General features: G+C 44.5%; 1 protein-coding gene across 3 annotated transcripts in view; it reads left to right on the top strand.

Moving 5' to 3' along the window:
* Positions 1–21,310, top strand: part of G3BP2 (G3BP stress granule assembly factor 2) — a 74,814-nt gene that overhangs the window by 41,111 nt on the left and 12,393 nt on the right. For all 3 annotated transcript variants that reach the window (XM_073601029.1, XM_073601028.1, XM_073601030.1), the window contains exons 5-7: positions 122–212; positions 1,444–1,546; positions 1,632–1,806. In XM_073601029.1, coding sequence (XP_073457130.1) covers positions 122–212; positions 1,444–1,546; positions 1,632–1,806 — 369 coding nt within the window. The remainder of the gene's footprint in view (positions 1–121; positions 213–1,443; positions 1,547–1,631; positions 1,807–21,310) is intronic.

Here is a 21,310-nt window from a genome sequence, read left to right as displayed (position 1 = left end):
AGGAAGGTAGTCTAGAACTTTCTGAAGACATTTGAGATGGAAGTGTGTTCATGTGTATATGTTTTATAAGAGTATTTGTAAAAATGAATGCATGCATTTTTGAAAAATTTCTTTGTTACAGGGATCTGTCCCAAACAAATTTTATGTTCATAATGACATCTTTCGTTATGAGGATGAGGTTTTTGGGGATTCGGAAGCAGAGCTGGATGAAGGCAAGTGTCTTCTAAGACTTGAATTTGTTAATATTTTAATGGCTTTGAGGGTGTACCTGACATTATAAGGCCTCATGCACACTGGGCGTTTAACCATCTCTCCTAGATGCCTTTCTTCCTGACAGCACGGTTTGGCAGAAAAAAACGCTTGATGCTTGTTAACAGGTTTGAGTGCATCAAGCGCATGGGCGTTAATGCAATTGGCCAGAATAATTTATTCTGGCCGTTGAAAAGAATTAACGCTTAGGCGCTTTATGCTCCTAGCCTTAACATATGTCAAATGTTTTTTTTCTGCCAAAATGCTGCTTGCATGCTGACAGTGGACTTTTTTGTATCTAAATGCCTGTGTGGTTGGATACATAGGCCAACATATAACAGCATTTAGCGGCAGAAAAAAGCCAGATGCCCATAACAGCTGCAGTAAAAACGTCCAGTGTACACAAAGCCTTACTACCGTATATACTAGAGTATAAGCTGAGGCACCTAATTTTACCACAGAAAACTGGGAAAACTTATTGACTCGAGTATAAGCCTAGGGTGAGAAATGCGCAGCTACTGTAAGTGGAAAAGAGGGTCAACAATGCCCATTTGCAGCCTCACTGTGCCCATTTTCAGCCATAGGTCCCCCGAACTTCAAACTCTGTAGTTGAGGGTTCCTAGATGCCCCCTAGCTGCAGCCAAAATTTGGGGTCTCTGGACCCAAAGGGTCCCAAAAAGACATTGTTGCAGATGGACACAGTGGACTGACTTTAGGGCCCCGTATCTCAGAGCCACTTGGTGCCCCAAATTTGGTGTGCAAACCCAGTGGAACTAGCACTACAACATATCCAAAGCTGGGGTTCCTAGCACCAAGTGGCCTTGAGATACGGGGCCCCAGAATCGCTTTGGAAAATGTCAAGCACTTTTCTGCTGCAGAGAATGACATTTTCTGAACCGACTTTGGGGCCCTGTATCTCTGGGCCACTTGGTGCTAGGAACCCCAGCTTTGGATATATTGTAGTGCTATTTCCACTGGGTTTGCACACCAAATTTGGGGCACCAAGTGGCTCTGAGATACGGGGCCCCAAAGTCGGTTTGGAAAATGTCATTCTCTGCTGCAGAAAAGTGCTTGACTCGAATATAAGCTGAGGGGGGCATTTTCAGCACAAAAAAAGTGCTGAAAAACTCGGCTTATACTCTAGTATATACGGTATGTACTTTGAAATATTGAAAATATAATTTTAATCGCCAGAATCTGAAGAAGAAGCAGAAGAAGAACCAGAAGAAAGACAGCCATCCCCTGAACCTGTTCAAGAAAACTCCAACAGCTCATATTATGATCCTCATCCAGTGTCGTAAGTTCAACTTTTGTTTTTTGTTTCTTATATTTTTACTTTGTACGTTTTTTATTTCAAATATACTTCACTTTTTTAATATTAGTAATGGAGTAGAGGAGTCTTTAGAAGAACCCATTCATGAACCAGAGCCTGAACAAGAAGTTAAGAGTGAGGAGATAAAACCTGAGCCAGAAGAAAAGCATATAGAGGAACTTGAGGACAAGTCACCTACACCCCCTCCTGCTGACCCCATCCCTCTCCCCCAAGAACCACCCAAGGTACATTCTTTGTGATATGTGTGTTCATATATCTATCTCCAGACAAATGCCTATTCTGTGTTTATTGGAATTTATCTGAGAGAGCAGTCTGCCATGTATCTGGTTATTGGTTTGATAAATCGTGTTGCTGCTTGTTAATTAAATGTGGTAGTGTCCCTCGCGCTATAGGGAATAAAGGAATGTGTCTCAATCTAAATGAAACAAATTAAATAAAAAAGTGAATTGGTGAATAAAGCAATAGAAATAAGTGAGCGTGAGTATTATGTGATGATGTCTCTCAAAACTGCCGCAAAGTCAAAAGTGTTCACACTACACTTCAGCAAACTAAAAAACTGTGGGAGGACTTCGCGCTTCAAATCTATCACATAAAAGGTGTCAGTATAACAACCTACAAATGTGCAGCTAAAGTGGCTGTACACATATATATCAATGTGAGTGAACACAACAGTGAATAAACACACATAGAAGTAATCAAATAAATCCAAATCTGTTGGTGACACACATAATCTTCATAAGTGAAAAGTTCATATTGTCCTCTTCCAGAAAACAAAAATCCTGTATGACTGTAGCTGGGATCAGGTATGGGGGATAATGGAGACAGTCTATAAATGGGGGGTCCGGTGTATCCGGGCTCTCTAACCTCTCACCTTAAAGAAGGGGAATACAGGCATGCTCTAGAGATGAACACATGGAGACAGGCATCTGCACGCCGGGAAGATCATCTTATCATTGGAGGCGCAACACCCGGATTATCTTATGCACTGCACTTTACAGGACTGATTGCAGCAGATACCGGATGCCTGTATTCCCCTTCTTTAAGGTGAGAGGTTAGAGAGCCCGGATACACCGGACCCCCCATTTATAGACTGTCTCCATTATCCCCCATACCTGATCCCAGCTACAGTCATACAGGATTTTTGTTTTCTGGAAGAGGACAATATGAACTTTTCACTTATGAAGATTATGTGTGTCACCAACAGATTTGGATTTATTTGATTACTTCTATGTGTGTTTATTCACTGTTGTGTTCACTCACATTGATATATATGTGTACAGCCACTTTAGCTGCACATTTGTAGGTTGTTATACTGACACCTTTTATGTGATAGATTTGAAGCGCGAAGTCCTCCCACAGTTTTCTGCTTGTTAATTACTTCCTTTTAAACATGTGACTCTTGTGTATAAGGAGTGGTGTTGAGCACTCTGCTCCATGCAGCTTTTTGCTTTAGAGTTGTAGTAAAATAGACCAAAGCCCCTAATTGTTTGCTGATTTTATGCTGCACCATCGCCATGATTACTTTTTTTCTTTGGGGGGGGGGGGGGGGGTGTAATTCTTTTATTTAAGGAAAAACATCAGTAAAGACCATAATTACGTGGTGATAATGTTAGAAAATGTCAAACAGATGAATTTCACAATAGAAGTGTTCCTGGCAGAGTAATCTGTTTACAGATACAGGAAGTATGTGGGTGTCATACACTATTGAAATATCAGTTGATTTGTTCTATTAGAGTGGTTGGTTATTTCACAGCTGGCCTCATCTTATTGAAGTTTCTGTTCCTAAAGCAGTTTTAAACCCAAAAACAAAAATGTATTCTATTGTAGCGTCTCACTCCCTTTTATCTGCTTTAGTTTTCTTCTTTTTTTTTTTTTTTTTTTCCCCTTTTTTATTTTCACCTGGTGATCCTTAGTTGATGTCTTAGGGTGTCTTCACTTCGCTGGAGGAGCAACAGAGATGGATGCCTTTAGGACAGCAGCATTGTCAGCTTGGTTAGAGGGGGATGTTGGATGCACTAGAAAATGTTATATTGACAAGCAAATTAAAGCCAAACTCCTGCTAGCGATTTAACCGCCTCAGCGGGGCAATCACGGGGCAGTGCGACACTGTACCCAAATAAAATGTCCTTTTTCTCGAATCGTCTTCCAGGGCAGCATCCGAGAGATAGGCTCCTCCTCCCTAAAACAGGAAACACATTAGTCCACCATTATAAATTTCACACTCTTACCTGTGTGCCTCAGTTGTTTGTGTTTCCTCCGGACCCACAGGAGCTGCAAGAACGTTTGTTATTTTATTTTCACCTGTCTCTGTGCTTGTTGCAGGAGACCCCCTGCCAGCATCCCATACAGCCCAAGGGGCTTTGGGAGGGCGAGCAGGCGCAGCACTGGGCAACATTGCTCAAAGCCTGAGATTTCGCCCCTACTGAGGGGTCTGCAATCATCCCCCCAGGCTGCAGGAGGACTCTGTCATCCCCACCCCATGCCGCTGTTAGGCCTGTGTATGCTTCCGCAAGCACCCCCCTCTGGCTTTCCGCAGAATCTGGAGCCCGCCAGGGGGGATGGATACATGCATAGATGGGCGCCCCCCCCCCCCCCCCCGCCGCCGACCGCTGCCGAAAACCTCAGCAGCAGAGGGTCTAGCAGGGAGGGTTTTGCACCTTCTAAATTAGGTCCCTGGTGGCTGCGGCTGTCCCCCCAAACGAATCCACCGCTCTCCGGGCGGCGCAGCAGCGTCCTCACCGCCACAGGCCGCTACAGGAAGTCGGGGGTGTACCAAGATGGCGCCGAGGAAGTTCCGCTTCCGGGTTGGCGGCCATTTTCCCGTAGTCTATCTACTACGGAGATAGAGCAGGGACACCTAGGGGCGGGAAGTTCAAAAAAAAAAAAAAAAAAAAAGAAAACAGAATACAAATAGCAAATTTGTTCAATGCTACCCTTCACTACCAGCACAGTTACTCTACAATACAGCGGCATGTGCAGGTGTGTCCACCAACCTGCACGGGGTCAGCCGGGGGCGGGGCCGGAGCTTATGCAGGAAGCAGATAAAAAGGCCTCTAAGCAGAGGATCCTGGTGGCTGATCATGTCTGACGCTTCCCCACCCTGCCCTGCAGATCCTGCAAATCAGGACAGCTCCAAGGTAAGCCAGAATATTCTTGAATTATCTCTGTCTTAACCTCTTTACTGCCTATCTACAGGCAGTTCCTTTGACCACCTAAACTCACGGGGTTTTTTTGTTCTCTATGCTCGCTTGCAGGCAAAGACCCCTGAGGAAAGGAAGGCTAAAGGCAAAACATGTGCCTCATGCAGCCACAGGCTTTCCCCAGATTGGAAAAAGCCCCTGTGTCAGAAATGCTTAGACAAAATGGTGGCAAAAGAATCACAGGGATTTTTGAAAGACCTGCTCAATTCTTTTAAGAAAGAAATTCAGAGCACCATGGCACCACTACGCTCTGCTATAGAGAAATTAGAAACGCCAGCAAGTGTCGCTCAGGCCAGTATCCCATCTACCAGCGGAACACACATTCCAAGGGAGAACAAGGTACAGGCAGAACAAGAGGTGGATTCAGATGAATCTGAACAATCTGAATCAGAAGACGGTATCTGTTCAGACTCAGAGGAGGAAGATGACACGACAGACTGCAACCTGTTTCCTTCTGAGGACACAGACAGTCTTCTCAAAGCCATCACTGACACTCTAGGCATTAAAGAACAGAAAACCGCAGAACTCACTATGCATGACAGAATGTACAAAGGGCTCCAGCCCAAGAAGCCAAGAACGTTCCCGGTACACCAAACACTTAAAGACATAGTCAAAAAGGAATGGGAAGACCCAGAGAAAAAGCTTTTCATCCCCGCCACAATCAAACGCAGATACCCGTTTGCAGAAGCAGACACCAAAACCTGGGCTAAATGCCCCAAGGTGGATGCCTCTCTGGCAAAAATCACGAACAAATCGGACTTGGCTTTTGATGACGCAGGTACCCTCAGCGACCCCATGGACAAGAAAATAGAAGCTCTCCTGAAAAGGGCATGGGAAGCAGGGGCGGCAAACCTAAATCCGGCTATTGCTTCCACCTGCACAGCCCGAACCTTGCTAATCTGGCTAACCCAGCTGCAAGATCTATTGGAGAACGACACACCCAGGGAGGAACTAATTAAAACCATCCCCACACTAACTAGAGCGGCAGCTTTCTTGGCAGATGCTTCAGCAGAAACTGTCAGAATATCCTCTAGGACCACGGCACTACTAAACTCGGCCCGCAGAGCCCTGTGGTTAAAATCCTGGGGGGGGATGCACCTTCCAAGAACCGTTTATGTGGCATACCATTCACTGGAGACCTACTGTTTGGTCCCGAACTAGAAACAGTCCTGGATAGGACTGCAGCAAAAAATAAGGGGTTCCCTCAAACCAAGAAGAGACAAGGGAAGGCGCCCTTTCGGCATTTCAAGAAATTCAATAAGCCAGGGGCAAAAAAGCACTGGGGTCAACAAAACAAGAAAGGCAAAGGTGAATTCATCCTCAAGCCTAATACCCAAAAGAACAAAAAACAATGACTGCCTTCAGGTGGGGGGCAGATTGGCGACTTTCTCCCACCAATGGGAGGAGATAACAGAAAACAAATTCATACTGCGCACCATAGCGGACGGTTACGCAATAGAATTCTCCAACCGCCCCCTAACCAAATACTTAGCGACCATGCTACCCAAGGACAGCAATCAAGCAAAGGTGTTTCTAGAATCCCTACAGAAACTATTAGATCAGAAGGTGATTTGTCACGTTCCCCAAGAGGAGGAACAGAAGGGCTTCTACTCACACATCTTCGCAAAAAGAAAACCATCAGGCAAACTAAGGCTGATACTAAACCTCAAACCACTCAACCGAGGAATAAGATACAAGAGATTCAGAATGGAATCTATCTATTCAATCAGGAACATCCTACCGCAGGAGACATTCATGGCAACACTAGACTTACAGGATGCCTACCTACATGTCCCCATAAGGAAGGATCACCAAAAGTTTCTAAGGTTCGCAATCCAGGGGCCAGCAGCTACGCTGCACCTACAGTACACAGCTCTCCCCTTCGGAATCTCTTCAGTTCCAAGAATATTCTCAAAAATAATGGCGGAAGCGCTAAAAGGTCTAAGACAGGAGGGTATTGGAATAATACCATACTTAGACGACCTCCTGTTCTTTGCGGACTCAGCAGCAATCCTAGAAAACAACCTGCGCAAGAGTATGATCTATCTGCAAAACCTGGGATGGTTAATAAACGCAGAGAAATCGCAAATGATCCCAAGCCAGAGAGTAGTGTACCTGGGATACATGCTGGACTCCAGACTGTCAAATTTTCCTAACAAAGGAAAAAGACGTAAAAATGACACAAGCAATTACGTCCCTGCTAAGGAACCATTCCACAACGATCAGGCACGGAATGTCCGTACTAGGACTGATGACGTCTTCCATTCCAGCCATCACCTGGGCACAAATTCACATGCGACCCTTACAGAACTACATTCTGTCCCAATGGGATGGCAGGCAAGCATCCCTAGAAAAATCCATTCCCGTCCCCGCCACAGTCAAACAAACACTCTACTGGTGGCTCAACCCACTTCGGGTCATCGAGGGGCGCAGATGGGCTCAAGTCAATCCAGTCAGCATCACCACCGATGCAAGCGCCCTAGGATGGAGAGCCCACATGGAAGGGCGGTTCTCGCAAGGGAAATGGACACCCAAATGAGCACGAGCCTCCTCAAACTTGAGAGAGCTGAAAGCTGTGGGGGAAGCGCTAAAAACCTTCAAGCCAGCATTACAGGGGAAGGATGTAAAGATACAATCAGACAACGCAACGACAGTCGCATACCTAAACAGACAAGGGGGCACAAAATCCCAAAAACTGATGAGACTGACACAATCTATCCTACTCTGGACAGAAGTGAACATAAGATCGATATCCGGTATTCATCTAAAAGGAACAGACAATACAGTGGCAGATTTCCTGAGCCGGAAAACGATAAAACACACGGAATGGTCGCTAAACCAAACAACCTTCACTCAAATCACCCAGAAGTGGGGAATACCCGAAGTAGACCTATTTGCTCCCAGGGCGAACGCAAAATCTCCGATATTTTTCTCCCTGGACCCTACAGATGGCAACAGCGGGGTGGATGCTTTCAACCAAAACTGGAAATGGCATCTGTGCTATGCATTCCCTCCAACTGCCATAATCCCAAAAGTAATCCAAAAAATCAAGGCAGAGAAAACAACAGTGATACTAATAGCACCACACTGGCCCCAGAGAGCATGGTTCAGTCATTTAAAAAATCTCAGCATACAACCTCAGCTGACACTGACGGACCGCCCGGATCTACTGTCACAAGGCCCAGTCAACCATCCGAACCACAAAATCTTGAAGCTCTCGGCTTGGTTACTGAGAGGGTAAAACTCCAGAACAAAGGCCTGTCAGACAGAGTAATCAACACCATCTTAAACAGCAGAAAGCCGGTAACGAGAGCCATCTATGAGAAAATAAGGAAAAAATTTTGTTTCTTGGTACGAAGACAGACCAATCTCCAACGGTGGGATAATTCCAATAGTTTTGGACTTCCTACAAGATGGTGCAGACAAAAACATATCACCAAGTAGCCTGAAAGTACAAGTTGCAGCACTTTCCTCGGTCATGGATACTAGACTAGCGGAAGACCCGCTGATAAGTCGATTCCTCATAGCTCTTAAAAGATCCAAACCAGCCAAATTGTACAAAACTCCGACCTGGGACATGGGCACAGTACTTAAGGGCTTTCTTTCCCCTCCGTTTGAACCTATCGAGGACAGCTCAGACAAAAACCTCACGTTAAAAACTGCGCTCCTTCTGGCCTTAGTATCCGCCAGAAGAGTGAGTGAGATCCAAGCTCTATCTTCAATAGAACCATACTGTCTAATACATCTGGACAAGATAATTCTCTCTCCAGTTCCGGCCTTTCTACCCAAGGTCTCTTCTACATTTCACAGAACCCAAAACATCGTCATACCCTCACTTCCAACAACCATGGATAGTAGGAAAAGAAACATTTACAGCAAACTTGATGTAAGGAACACGCTCATAGCGTATTTCGAAAGAACAAAAGAATGGCGTAGAACGACCTCCCTCTTCATCCTCTATGCAGGAATCAACAGAGGGAAACAAGCTTCAAAAAGCACCATCAGCAGATGGATAAGGATGGCCATACAGATTACCTATAAGGCACAGAATCTCACTCCACCTAGTGAAATCAGAGCGCACTCAACTAGAGCCTGGGCAACCTCGGCCGCAGAGAAAGCAGGGGCAACTCCGGAGCAGATCTGCAGGGCAGCGACATGGTCGAGCTTCAGTACTTTCGCTAAGCACTACCGCATAGACCAGCTGTCTGACCAAAACCAAGCATTTGGTCGTAAAGTGCTCCAGTCTCTAACCCCACCCTAGTAAGTATTGCTTGATATATCCTCTCGGATGCTGCCCTGGAAGACGATTCGAGAAAACAGAGTTAGGTACCTGGTAACTCTTTTTCTAAGAAGTCTTCCAGGGCAGCACTAGTTCCCACCCTTGAAACAACAAAAACCAGGTACAAAGGGGGAGCTTGCAGCTTACAGGGAATTCCTTCGGTGCTTTAACATAACTGAGGCACACAGGTAAGAGTGTGAAATTTATAATGGTGGACTAATGTGTTTCCTGTTTTAGGGAGGAGGAGCCTATCTCTCGGATGCTGCCCTGGAAGACTTCTTAGAAAAAGAGTTACCAGGTACCTAACTCTGTTTTTTTTCCCCCCACAAATAGAGCTTTCTTTCGGTGGTATTAGATCACCCTTTGCGTTTTTTTTTTTTTATTTTACCTTCTGCTATAAAACATCCAATAACATGTAAAAAATCTAATGTCTGTCAATTTAGGCCAATTTGTAGTCCTCTACATGTTTTTGGTAAAACCAAATGCCAATAAGTGTGTATTGATTGGTTTTGCGCAAAAGTTGTAGTGCCTACAATGTATAGGATAGATTTATGGACTTTATTTTTTTTTTTTTGCTAGTAATGGCGGAAAATCTGTCACACTTTTTGGGGACTCATGACACCAATAATAGTGTTTAGTGCTAAAAAAAAAATGCACTGTTGCACTACAAATGACACTGGCAGGGAAGTGGTTAACAGGGGCGATCAAAGGGTTAAATGTGTTCCCTGGGAGTGCTTTCTAACCGTGTGGGGGGTGGTTGCATTGTAGGAAGACGGAGATTTGTGTTCCTGCTTAGCAGAAACAAGGTCTCCATCTTCCTTACTAGCAGGACGGCGATCTGCCTTGTTTACATAGCAGACCACCGCTCTGCCTCTCTCTGAATGATTGCTGGGTTTCGGGGGGACATTGGGTCCAGCTGACCTGCTGATTGGCTCCCACTGTGTCCAATCACAGCAGGAGCGGCGCTACAGTGGCATGCGCGCCCCTAGAGCCCTTGATAAAAATCACGTGCAGGTATGTGATTTTGCACTTAAGGGCCGCCCTGCCGCAGTAAATGTACGTGGGGTGGTCCTTAAACGTTTTTTTTTTAATTGTACATTCAAGGACACAGGGTTATTTTCATATGTATTATGATAGTTTTGCTGCCACCTTCAGGTCATTGGACACTGGCAAAAAGACAGGAAATCCCCTCCCAGGTATACCCCCTGGTATTTTCAGTTTTTTTGTTGGTGTCTTGCTTGTCTAATCTGCACAGTTTAAAAGGAGAGGGACCTCTGGCAGAAAAAGGCAGCATTTAGTGGGACATTGCGTCTATCTACTTCTGGGGTTACCAGCACAACTGTTATACACAGGCTAGGCTTGCCCTAAAATGATGCTCATTCCAGCAAAAAGTTTTGTTTAACACTACCCCATGGAAAGTGCTTGTGGTGAATCCAGCAGTTTCCTGCTTCATTAAGACTGCATGATCCCAGGGTACAAGGTCTGGTATTTAACCTCCCTGACGGTATTCCTGAGTGTGGCTCGGGGTTACATTTAATTACCATTAGCGGTAACCCCAAGCCACACTCGGGATTACATCCCAGGATCTTGGTGCGGTATACTTACCTTGTCCCCAGGATCCTGCGATGTCCCCCCGGGCTCCGTCCTCTGCCCGAAGCCTCTCTGTGTCAGGCTCCGTTCCCTGCGAGCGACGCACAGGGGCGGAGCCTGGCGGCAAATTCAAAAAAATGTCAAAATCATAAATACAGTACTGTAATCTTACAGATTACAGTACTGTATGAAATCATTTCACTTCCCTTTTTGTCCCCAGTGCTTTGGCCCATGCCCTGCATGCAGTTTTATATTATATATACTGTTCTTTCTGCCTGGAAACTTGAGATTGTCCATAGCAACCAAAAAGTGTCTTTAGACATCAAAAGTGGCTTTAGACCAGCTAGAAAACAGCGATAATTCGAACACTTGCAGAATTGAGCGATCGTGAATCGTGGGGAAATTTATTTTATTTATTTATTTTTTTTAATTATTTATATTTATTTTATTACAATTTATGATTTTGTGTTTCAAACTTTATCATACCCAGGATATCTACTAGACTCTTGGTGGACAGATCTAAGCGTGTTATTGCTAAGAATTACAGACCTACAATATAAAACGCCAAATTTCTATGCAAAATAATTGTACCGCTTTGAGACGCAAAAATCTGAAATAATCATACCGCCAGGGAGGTCAAAGAGGTTTCGGATGAATGTCTGGAAGCTTTATTTGAAGCCTCGCTTGCTTTCATAGGAGCAGCCTTACAACTCGCAACTGTGGCTGTGTGGGGGAATGTCAAAGCCTTAAAGTGTTACTAAACCGAGGACCCTGCATGCACTAAATCTTGTCTCCCACAGTACACAGAAAATGGAAATGCAATAGTTTTAGTAAATATATAAACTGCTACATACCTTTTCTCATCAGCAGCTAGAGCAGTCTTGTGGAGTCTATTGGTCTCTAGTTAAAGCTTGTAGGAGGAGTTTTTTCATTCTGCTCTGACTGTCCCATCAGGCTGCAGGACCCCTGGCCCTCTGGACAGTGCTGATTGGCCCTGTGCTGATCACATGCACTCTCCCAAAAAAAAAACTCTCTAGCAATACACACCAAACTGAGCATGTGCAGCTTGTCCCCAGCCTCTGTCAGGAGATGAGAACAAGAAAAGAGATTGAGACTTTATAGGAGGCAATGACTCTGATAGTTCATATACCTCCATCCCTGGTTTATTTGAAAAAGAGGGGTTGTGGGACTTTATATGAAGCACACTACTAAGTTTAACAAACCAATCAATGTAATTAATCATTGTTTGTTGTTACAAAGGGCATGCATACACATGTAAAATAGTAGAAAAATAAATGGTTCTTGCTAGATATCATCTAAACAGTTATTCCAACATGATATACATATTAATGGACCTTGGCTATGTAGAACAAAGTTATAACGGTAACATATAGGCATGATAGCAATGATGAAACTAAATCATTAAAATAAACTATAATAAAATACAGATATTGCACATGGACACTGACGTAGCATCATAGGGAAGCTATATGCTTTTCGTGGTTAAAATGCCACTCATCAGGGGCAGATGCAGCTTTGGAAGTATCTATAATAGAGTAGAAATGCCAAAATGATGTGATGGTAAAAAGGAGCGTATAAAACAAGGAAGAAAGAGGGGGAATATAAAGGATCCCGAACACTCTCACCTAGCTGGTAGTATATGGGTAAAAATGTTGATCGATAGTGGGAGGCACTATAGAAGACGTCATCCCAGGAGCTAAGGCGATAACGCCTGCGGCACGACGGCTGCACCAGAAACCAATGAATAAACTTTGAGTTCGGATCGCCAGTTATCAGCTGTTGTGTGTATATATTTAGTACTATATATAGTTCGTACTGTGAATAATTCCCAGTAATGTCTATAAAAATTATTAAATTAACATTTAAGTAATTACACAACTGAAAAACTGAAGAAAGGTTACAAAAATCATGTAACATAGTAGGTAAACCAAGTGGATGAAAAAGAAATGGTGTTTAGCATCAAGAGACATTAAGTGAGACGATGGTAGTGTAAAGATAGGTGAGTAGGTATGATAAACCATATAGTACCTAAGAGGTAGATTTGAGGAATAATCTAAGATGGTACAACGTTGTCTCACAAGTGAAGCAAAACAAGGTGTTAGCGCAGAGCAAGTGTGGTAGAAGTACCAGCCACGAACCAAAGGCGACCACCAACGTCACGCAGCGTAAAGAAAGGGGAGGCGGCGCCACTGCCTGAGCAACAATTCATGCTCGTTTGGCGCTCAAACCTCCCTTGTGGTATACGCAGATGGACAAACATGTCAGCGCGCCGCGTCATGGATGTTACCCACTTGGTATGTGGGCGTGGCATCGACCCACAACAAGTGCCTGCCTGTCTCCCCACAACTGGAGGGGGAGGCCCCGGTGCGCGTCGCTGCTCCTAGGCATAACAAGGCCAAGCCTACCCCCACCTGCCTGAAATGGCCCCTATATCAAATAAAAATAAAAGACATAATGGCAAAAGTAGGTCACAGATTATAGTAAAGGTAAGTATAATTAGTTGTGTACTTTTTTTCCTGATTTGATGAGAACAAGAAAAGAGATTGGGACTTTTTTTTTTTTTTTTTGAGGCAATGACTCTGATAGTTCATATACCTCCATCCCTGGTATATTTGAAAAAAAGAGAGGGGTTGTGGGACTTTATATGAAGCACACTACTAAGTTGAACGAGATGGTTTGGGGACTGTGGAAGAAGGGGACAATCTGTGCAATCATGATCAAACTTTTTTACACACTGCAGAGGATTAACCCCATGGATTCCACAGGAAGTATAACGAGCATGCTTTACTGCATATACAGACTGATTTTTACTGTTGTGGGTTTAGTAACACTTTAAGGTCTGGCTTGTTTGAGGTCCAGAGAACCTGACTGTAGTAATACTGAGTTGGGTAGATAACAGGAGGAATTTTCCTGTGCCCTTAGTTGCTTGGTGACCAACAGTTGACCAACAGAGTTGGAAACATTTATTTGGTCATGCTGTGGATTACTTTCAAAGGGTAAATGGGCAAGAGTGCCCTGTTGCCATTTAAAATGTTGAGGCTTGCGGTACAGAAGCCTGCCACGCCTTCTACTTTTACAACACCTTCCGATTTATTCAAACAAAAGCCTTGGGCTCCAAGCCCCAGTCCTATTTCTGTAAGTAGATGTGGACTCCAGTCCTCCAAGCTCAGTCGTCCTGGCAATGATGGAGCACCCCTACTCATTCATATGGAGTGATGTTTGCAGGCATTTGTAGACGTTTAGTAGGGGGGTAATTGCAGACAAGTGGGTCTGCAACTAAGAGGCTCGAGGTTACAAGCGGAAATTTCAGAGCCCCCCCCCCCCCCCCCCCCTGTGCTTTCTGCTTTCAAATGTCTTTGTGATTTTGTAGTGTTGTTGTTGTTCAGGATTTATATAGCGCCAACAGCTTACGCAGCGCTCTACAACATGAGCAGACAGTACACTTACAATACAAATCAATACAGGAGGGATCAGAGGGCCCTGCTCGTTAGAGCTTACAATCTAGAAGTGAGGGTCAAGTGGAAACAAAAGGTAATCGCTGTGGGGGGGGGGAGCTAATGGAGAAAATGAAAAAACAGTTGTTTAGGTGTGGGTAGGGTAGGCTTCTCTGAAGAGGTGGGGTTTCGGGGATCTAAAAGCTAATAGAGTAGGAGATAAGCAGACAGATTGGGGTAGGGCAATAAAGGACTGTCTTCCCCCCCCCCCCCTTTTTTTTTTTTTATGCACTCAGGGAGTGATCGTTCCAGGGAGTGAAAGGTTTCTACTGGAACCTTTTTTATTCTGAAACCAAATGGCTTATCTGTTATGTCATTGACCTCAAGATACTCAAGTTTTTTCTAACATATGCATATATCAAGGATGTTAAACAGTTCCTGCAGTTTTGGTGAAAGTTGGCCACCGTCAGTTTGTGGCCCTACGGTTTTGCCTGTATGCTGCCCTTGCAGTATGTTAACCCTGGTCTTGGAATCTCAGGTATTCCTGTCATAGGTTACCTGTACGACTTGCTTCTGAAGGAGAAATTTGCTTTGCTTTGAGAGCCCAGTGCTACTCAAGCTGTGCAGGGGTTTGGATGGTTTCTGAATTTTCAGAAACAATGTTGCCAAAGTGTTGAATTAGTGTAAGCATCAAACGTTTTCTTTACAGGGCATATCCACACTTCTCTTGAGAGAGAGGGTGGAGACCCTAAAAAGCATAGTGCCCACCCAAAGCCGCTGCTTGGCTCTGGTTTGTTGGGTTGTTTGCTTTTCTGGCAGCTGCTACATTTCAATCCGATTTAGGAGCTTTTCTGAGACCTACTCGGATGACTTCTCTCCCCCGCTTCAGATACTGCACACTCAGATTTTAATATGTAAAAAAGGGTTCACAATATACCGTGTTTAAGTCGATATTTTCAGCCTTTTTTTTTTTTTTTTGGGTGAAAGTGCCCCCCTCGGCCTCGACTTATACTCGAGTCACCACCATCTGCCTACATGATCAGCGTGTCATGCAGGCAGATGGCTGACAGCGTGTGATAAAGTTCGGAGGCTATTCCAGCTTTCAAAAGCCGCGCCGCCTCCTCGTCTGTGATAGGCTGAACACTCCATTTCCCAGCAGTCAGTGTACAGCCTATCGCGGACATTCTCTCATCCACGTCCATGGTATGAGAATGAGAGAATGTCTGTGATAGGCTGACTGCTGAGTGTTCTGCCTATCAGACGAGGCGGCGCGGCTTTTGAACAGTGGAATGGCCGCCGAACTGTATTATCACACGCTGATCAGAGGATGGAGATCGCCACACGGAGGTTGCACAGGGACACGGACAAATGACATGGACAGGACGCAGATGCACAGGACGCAGGGAGGCATGCAGCTGCAGATGGGCATTGTTTACCCTCTTTTTCCACTTACAGTAGCTGCTGCATTTCTCACCCTCGTCTTTTACTCAGGTCAATAAGTTTTTTTTCCAGTTTTTTTGTGGTAAATTAGGAGCCTCTACTTATACTCGGGTTGACTTATAATTAGGGCTGGGAAAAAAATCGATTTAAATCTTGAATTGAGTTGAGAGGTCAAATCGATTCAAAATTTAAGCAAATTGATTTTTTTTTTTGATTTTTTTTTTTTTTCTCACCGCGCCGGTCCCGAGGCGCTGCGGGCATGAGTTTTTAGGCGAGGCCGCGGCTTCGGCCTAGTCCGCCTCTACGGCTGGACGCAGCGGACTAGGCCGAAGCCGCGGCCTCGCCTAAAAACTCATGCCCGCAGCGCCTCGGGACCAGCGCTGACACCATGCCAGGCCTGAAGAGCTGCGGGCAAGGAGTTTTTTTTAGGTGAGGCTTCGGCCTAGTCCGCGAGGCCGGACGCCGCGGACTATGCCGAAGCCGCGGCCTCGCCTAAAAGCTCATTCCCGCTGCGCCTCAGAACCGGCCCGGTTTCCAAAGAAAAAAAAAAAAATTCGAATCGTGAATTGAGTTTTTTTTTTTTTTTTTTTTTTTTTTATTTTAAGAGAAGCCCTACTTATACTCGAGTATATACGGTAGCTGCTCTGAAAACTCAGGGAAAAGGTACCTGTATAGTTTTTGTAAATTGCAGCTTGTACACTTCAGTCCATCATGAACGCTGCTGCCAGGCTCATCCACCTCACAAACCGCTCAGTGTCTGCTATACCCCTCTGCCAATCCCTCCATTGGCTGCCACTCAGTCACCGAATTAAATTCAAGATACTAACTATAACTTACAAAGCCATCCACAACCTGGCCCCCAGCTACATCTCTAACCTAGTCTCAAAATGCCAACCTAATCGTTCTCTTCGCTCCTCCCAAGACCTCCTGCTCTCAAACTCCCTTGTCACCTCATCCCATGCTCGCCTTCAGGACTTCTCCAGAGCCTCTCCGATCCTCTGGAATGCTCTACCCCAATCAGCCTGATTTTTCTCCTACTTTATCCACTTTCAGACGATCCCTGAAAACTCATCTCTTCAGAGAAGCCTATCTGGCCCCCACCTAACAACTGTACATTTATCTTCTCAATCAGCACATCCCCCACCGTTATTACCTCTTGTATCTCTTGACCTTCCCTCTTCGATTGTAAGCTCTAAGGAGCAGGGCCCTCTGATTCCTATTGTATTTGTACCGTCTACCCTCAAGTTGTAAAGTGCTACGTAAACTGTTGGCGCTATATAAATCCTGTATAATAATATTTGTACAAGAACTGCAAGTACAGTGCGGTTCCCAGTGCACGAAGCGTCTGCTGCAATTTCCAGTGTGTGCAGGTGCAATTAGGATTAATGGCACCCACATGCCCTTCCTGAGTGGCAGCCTGTTTTCTTTTTTTTCTTTTGTGGTCCCACAGCGGCAATTCTGAACCTAGCCTAAGTTTAGATATGATCTGTAATAAATGGTTTATTCTAATCCTGTTCTTTATCAACGTTTGTTTCCTTGCATGCATGTGGATCTCTCCCTGGTATGGCATGCCCTTGAGTTGTGGATTGTGTATCTTCTCTTCTATTTAAATTGGTCCTGAACCAGTACCTGCCTATGTTAACCAACAGTCTGTGGACTTCTTCACTGCATGGACTTGTGAGCCTAAAGGCTTTTATCTTGGTAATTTTGTGTGTGGCTGATCTATAGATTTCTTAGCAGCTAGATGCTAGACACCATTCATTCAAGAATTTCGTTTACCAACAGGATAAATTCTTTGCTTTTGAGAGATGAAAGTTTCTTCAAAAGCTTACAAATCCCCGAATTCCATTTTGCATGAGGGTCTTGGGAAAGATAGTAGTCCCCTTCAAGGCAATTCTTTGCCCATTCCAGTCTCCTCCTCCTAATTGAATGTTGTATGGAGGTGCTACAGGAGGGCGCAGTCAGATTCCATGAGACGGTTACACCTCCCAGAGCGAGACACACTTGATTGGTGGATCTCTTGGTAAATGCTGGACATGGGGAAAATTGTTCATCCCTCTATCCTGGAATGTTTTGACAGATTCCAGCCTGGTAGGCTAGGGTGGCGCTTTGGCCAATCTCTTGGTCCAAAGGGCAATGCGCCTTGCCCTGCTGCATTGATTAATACAACTGAAGGATCCCCCAGCAATGGTTCAGTCAGACAGTATCAGGGCTGTGGCATTCACAAATCATCGGGATGGCACTGGAAGTTGGGCTACTCAGGAGGAAGCCAATCTCGTTCTGTCTTGGGTGCAACTTCATGTCCTCACCCTGTCACTGTCCAAGGTGGATTTTCTCAGCCATCAGCAGTTGACTCTGAGGGAGTGGGCTCTTCACAGAGAGGTGTTGGAGGAACCCTGCTTAAGGTGGGGCACCCTGGATGTGCCTCTTATGGCATCCGGGTTCTGTGTGAACTTGCGGGATTTATATCTTGGACCCCTTAGCGCTGGCGCTAGTTCTGCTGATGCCTTGGGATCAGTTCTTCCTTACTTACGCCTTCCCACTGTTACAGCTTCTGCCTTGTCTGCTTCACAGGATTCAAGTGGAAGCCATCCTGGTGATTATTTTCACATCAGTTTGGCCCTGGAGAACATGGTACTCTGACATCGTAACCTTGTTGATAGATGAGCCAAGGTCCCTTCTGGATTGACCTAATCACTGATGCAAGATCTGACCTGGATCTTGGTGTTGAAGTCAGGTTCTTGAGAGATACGAGTGTCTCTGATTTTGTCATTCCTACCCTCCTGTAGGCTAGGAAGGTGACTTCAAGGAAGATTTACCATAGGACTTAAGTCTTATTTTGCCTGGTGTGAGGCTTGGTGACTTCATCCTTGTAAGTCTTTCATGGGCTGCATTTCTGCATCAGGAGTTGATCAGGGTCTCACCTTGGGTACTGTCAGTCAGTTTTTGGCCTTGGTCTTTCTTTTTTAGAGACACATTGCTTGACATTTCTTGCTGCGTGCCTTTTGTAGAAGAGGTCACATGTAGTATTCTACCAGTAAAGACTGCTAACTTTGTGAGACCTCAACTTGCTACTTTCTATTGCAAACATCTCCAATTGAACCCATTTGGGATATCCCTTTAGTCTGTCTGATACACAAGGTAGTGTTTCTGGTTGCATTGCTTTGACCCCAGTTTCAGAATTGGCTGTCTTTGCCTTTAACTATTTGTGGGGTCTTTTGGCCTCTTTCTTTTTTCCTAAGGTGGTCTCTTGCATCTTAAAGCGGCGTTCCACCCTAAAGTGGAACTTCCGCTCATCGGATTCCTCCCCCCCTCCGGTGTCACAATTGGCACCTTTCAGGGGGGAGGGGGGTGCAGATACCTGTATAATACAGGTATCTGCACCCACTTCCGGGTATAGCTAGCCGCAAAGTCCCCGCCCACCCCCGTTGTGTTATGGGAAATACACCGTTCCCACTACAGAACGGGGACCAGTGTAGACGCGCAGCACGATTCGCGCATGCGCAGTAGGGAACCGGGCAGTGAAGCCGCAACGCTTCACTTCCCGATTCCCTCAGTGAGAATGGTGGCGGAAGCACCCGAGGATCAAGGGACGGTTCGGCCTCGGGTGCCGACATCGCTGGACCCCGGGACAGGTGAGTGACCTTATTTTAAAAGTCAGCAGCTGCAGTATTTGCAGCTGCTGACATCTAAAAATAAATTTTTAGCGAAACTCCGCTTTAACCAGGATATCGTTGCCTTATTTTTGTCTGAAGCCTCAGATGCCCAGGGACAAGGCTTGTCATACCTTGGATGTAGTTCATGCAGTCAAAAGTTACCTGAAGTCGACTGCTGTAATTAGTCAGTCTGATTTCCTCTGTGTGCATTCTGAAGACCTAAGGAAGTGTCCCACATCTTCCAAATGCACAATTTTTAGATGGATCAGCTAGCTTATTGCCCAAGCTTACTGTAGGTAAAGTTCCACCCTTCTCAAGTGACTTCTCATTCTATTTGGAGTGTTTGGTACTTCCTGGGCTATTCAACATCTGACTTTGGGAGCTCAAGTTTGTGAGTTTTTTACCAGGTGGTTGTTGGAGCCTCTGAGGACCTTTGGGGGCAAGTCTTGCAGGCTGCTGTGAGGTTGTAACCTGTTGGGTGGAAGAGGGGAGCGCACTTCTGGCTCACTTCGGTGTGGCGAAGTGAGCCAGAAGTGAGAGCGGGTACTTGTCAAAACCAGGTACCCGCTCCCCCCTAAAAGGTGCCAAATGTGGCAGCAGAAGGGGGAGGAGGCAGACAAGCAGAGCTTCCCCTTTTGGGTGGGACTCCGCTTTAAATGAAACTAATCATACATACAATATCAAAATCTTAGAAAAGTAATGACCTAGTGATGTTTGAATTTAAGGGGCGCATATCCCCTCTTTCTAAAATACCTAGCTGAAAGTAAATAACCATTTAGTGGTTCAGCTCCAAATACTGGTTGTGCTGGTTGGTCTGCAATGTTGGAATGCTTTTAGTTCGGTATCTACCAATAAATTGCCCTGTTCATACATTTTTACCAGTTTAAATATTTAGTACTGCACAAGCATATCATATTAGTCTTCGTCCCCCCGTTCCCCCCCCCCCCCCTTTTTTATCTTGATATGGTGATCAGCAGAAATGTCTTGAGCCAAACCATTGACTGACGGGTGCTTATAATGGTCAGCTTTTATCCATTTATTAGTGGGGCTGCTTCAGCAGTCCCACTATTGTCGTTCGTTTTTTTTATTTATTAATTTTAATTTTATTCCATACGTTTTTTGGCTCTGCGTAACTTCTGCACACTTTCAGCTATTTTAAAACCATTCAACTTTTAAAATGTTCAGCTCTTATTAAGCTTTTTAAAATTGAAGTGAATGAGAGCATGCTTTAAATCCTTAAAATCTTCTTCCGCTCCCAAAAGTTTCAGCTCCTTCATACTTTCACCGCCAGACGTCACAAAATATTCAGCTATCTGGCTATATATTTTCAGTTTGATATCTTTTACAGTTTTTGTGAAAAAGCTGTTTAAGTTTAGTGATCATTTCAGGAAATTTTTATCGATTAACCACTTGACCACTGGGCACTTAAACACCCTTAATAACTAGACCAGCTTTCAGTTCAGCTTCAGCTTTCAGTGCTCTCACATTTTGAATTATAGTCATGCAACACTGTACCTATACATTTTTTTTCCTTTTTTTCAGACAAACAGCTTTCTTTTGGTGGTATTTAAATCACCACTGGGTTCTTTATTTTTTGCGCTATAAAAGAAAAAAGACCGAAAATTCTGTTTAAAAAAAAACAAAGCATTTTTCTTCGTTTCTGTTATAAAATTTTGCAAATTAGTAATTTTTCTTCATATATTTTGGCCAAAATTTATACCGCTACATATCTTTGGTAAAAATAACCCAAATCGGTGTATATTATTTGGTCTTTGTGAAAGAGTCCAAAAGCTATGGTGCCAATATCTGAAAATTGATCACACCTGAAGAGACCCTAACATGCCAGAAAAGTACAAATACCCCCCCAAATGACTCCTTTTTGGAAATAAGACATTCAAAGGTATCTAGAAAGATGCATTATTTTATTTTTATTTTTTTTGAAGTTGTCTTTTTTTTTTCCCACAATTCTTTGCAAATTCAAGTTTTTTTTGTTTTTTTTTTTTTTTTCACAAAATTGTCATATTAGCAGGTTATTTCTCTCACACAGCATATGCATACCACAAATGACACCCCAAAACACATTCTGCTATTACTCCCGAGTATGGCGA

This window comes from Aquarana catesbeiana, linkage group LG01 (genome assembly GCF_042186555.1).
Source record: "Aquarana catesbeiana isolate 2022-GZ linkage group LG01, ASM4218655v1, whole genome shotgun sequence".
NCBI lineage: Eukaryota > Metazoa > Chordata > Amphibia > Anura > Ranidae > Aquarana > Aquarana catesbeiana.
Note: the sequence above shows the minus strand (reverse complement) of the source record. Positions and strands in the feature narration are given on the sequence as shown.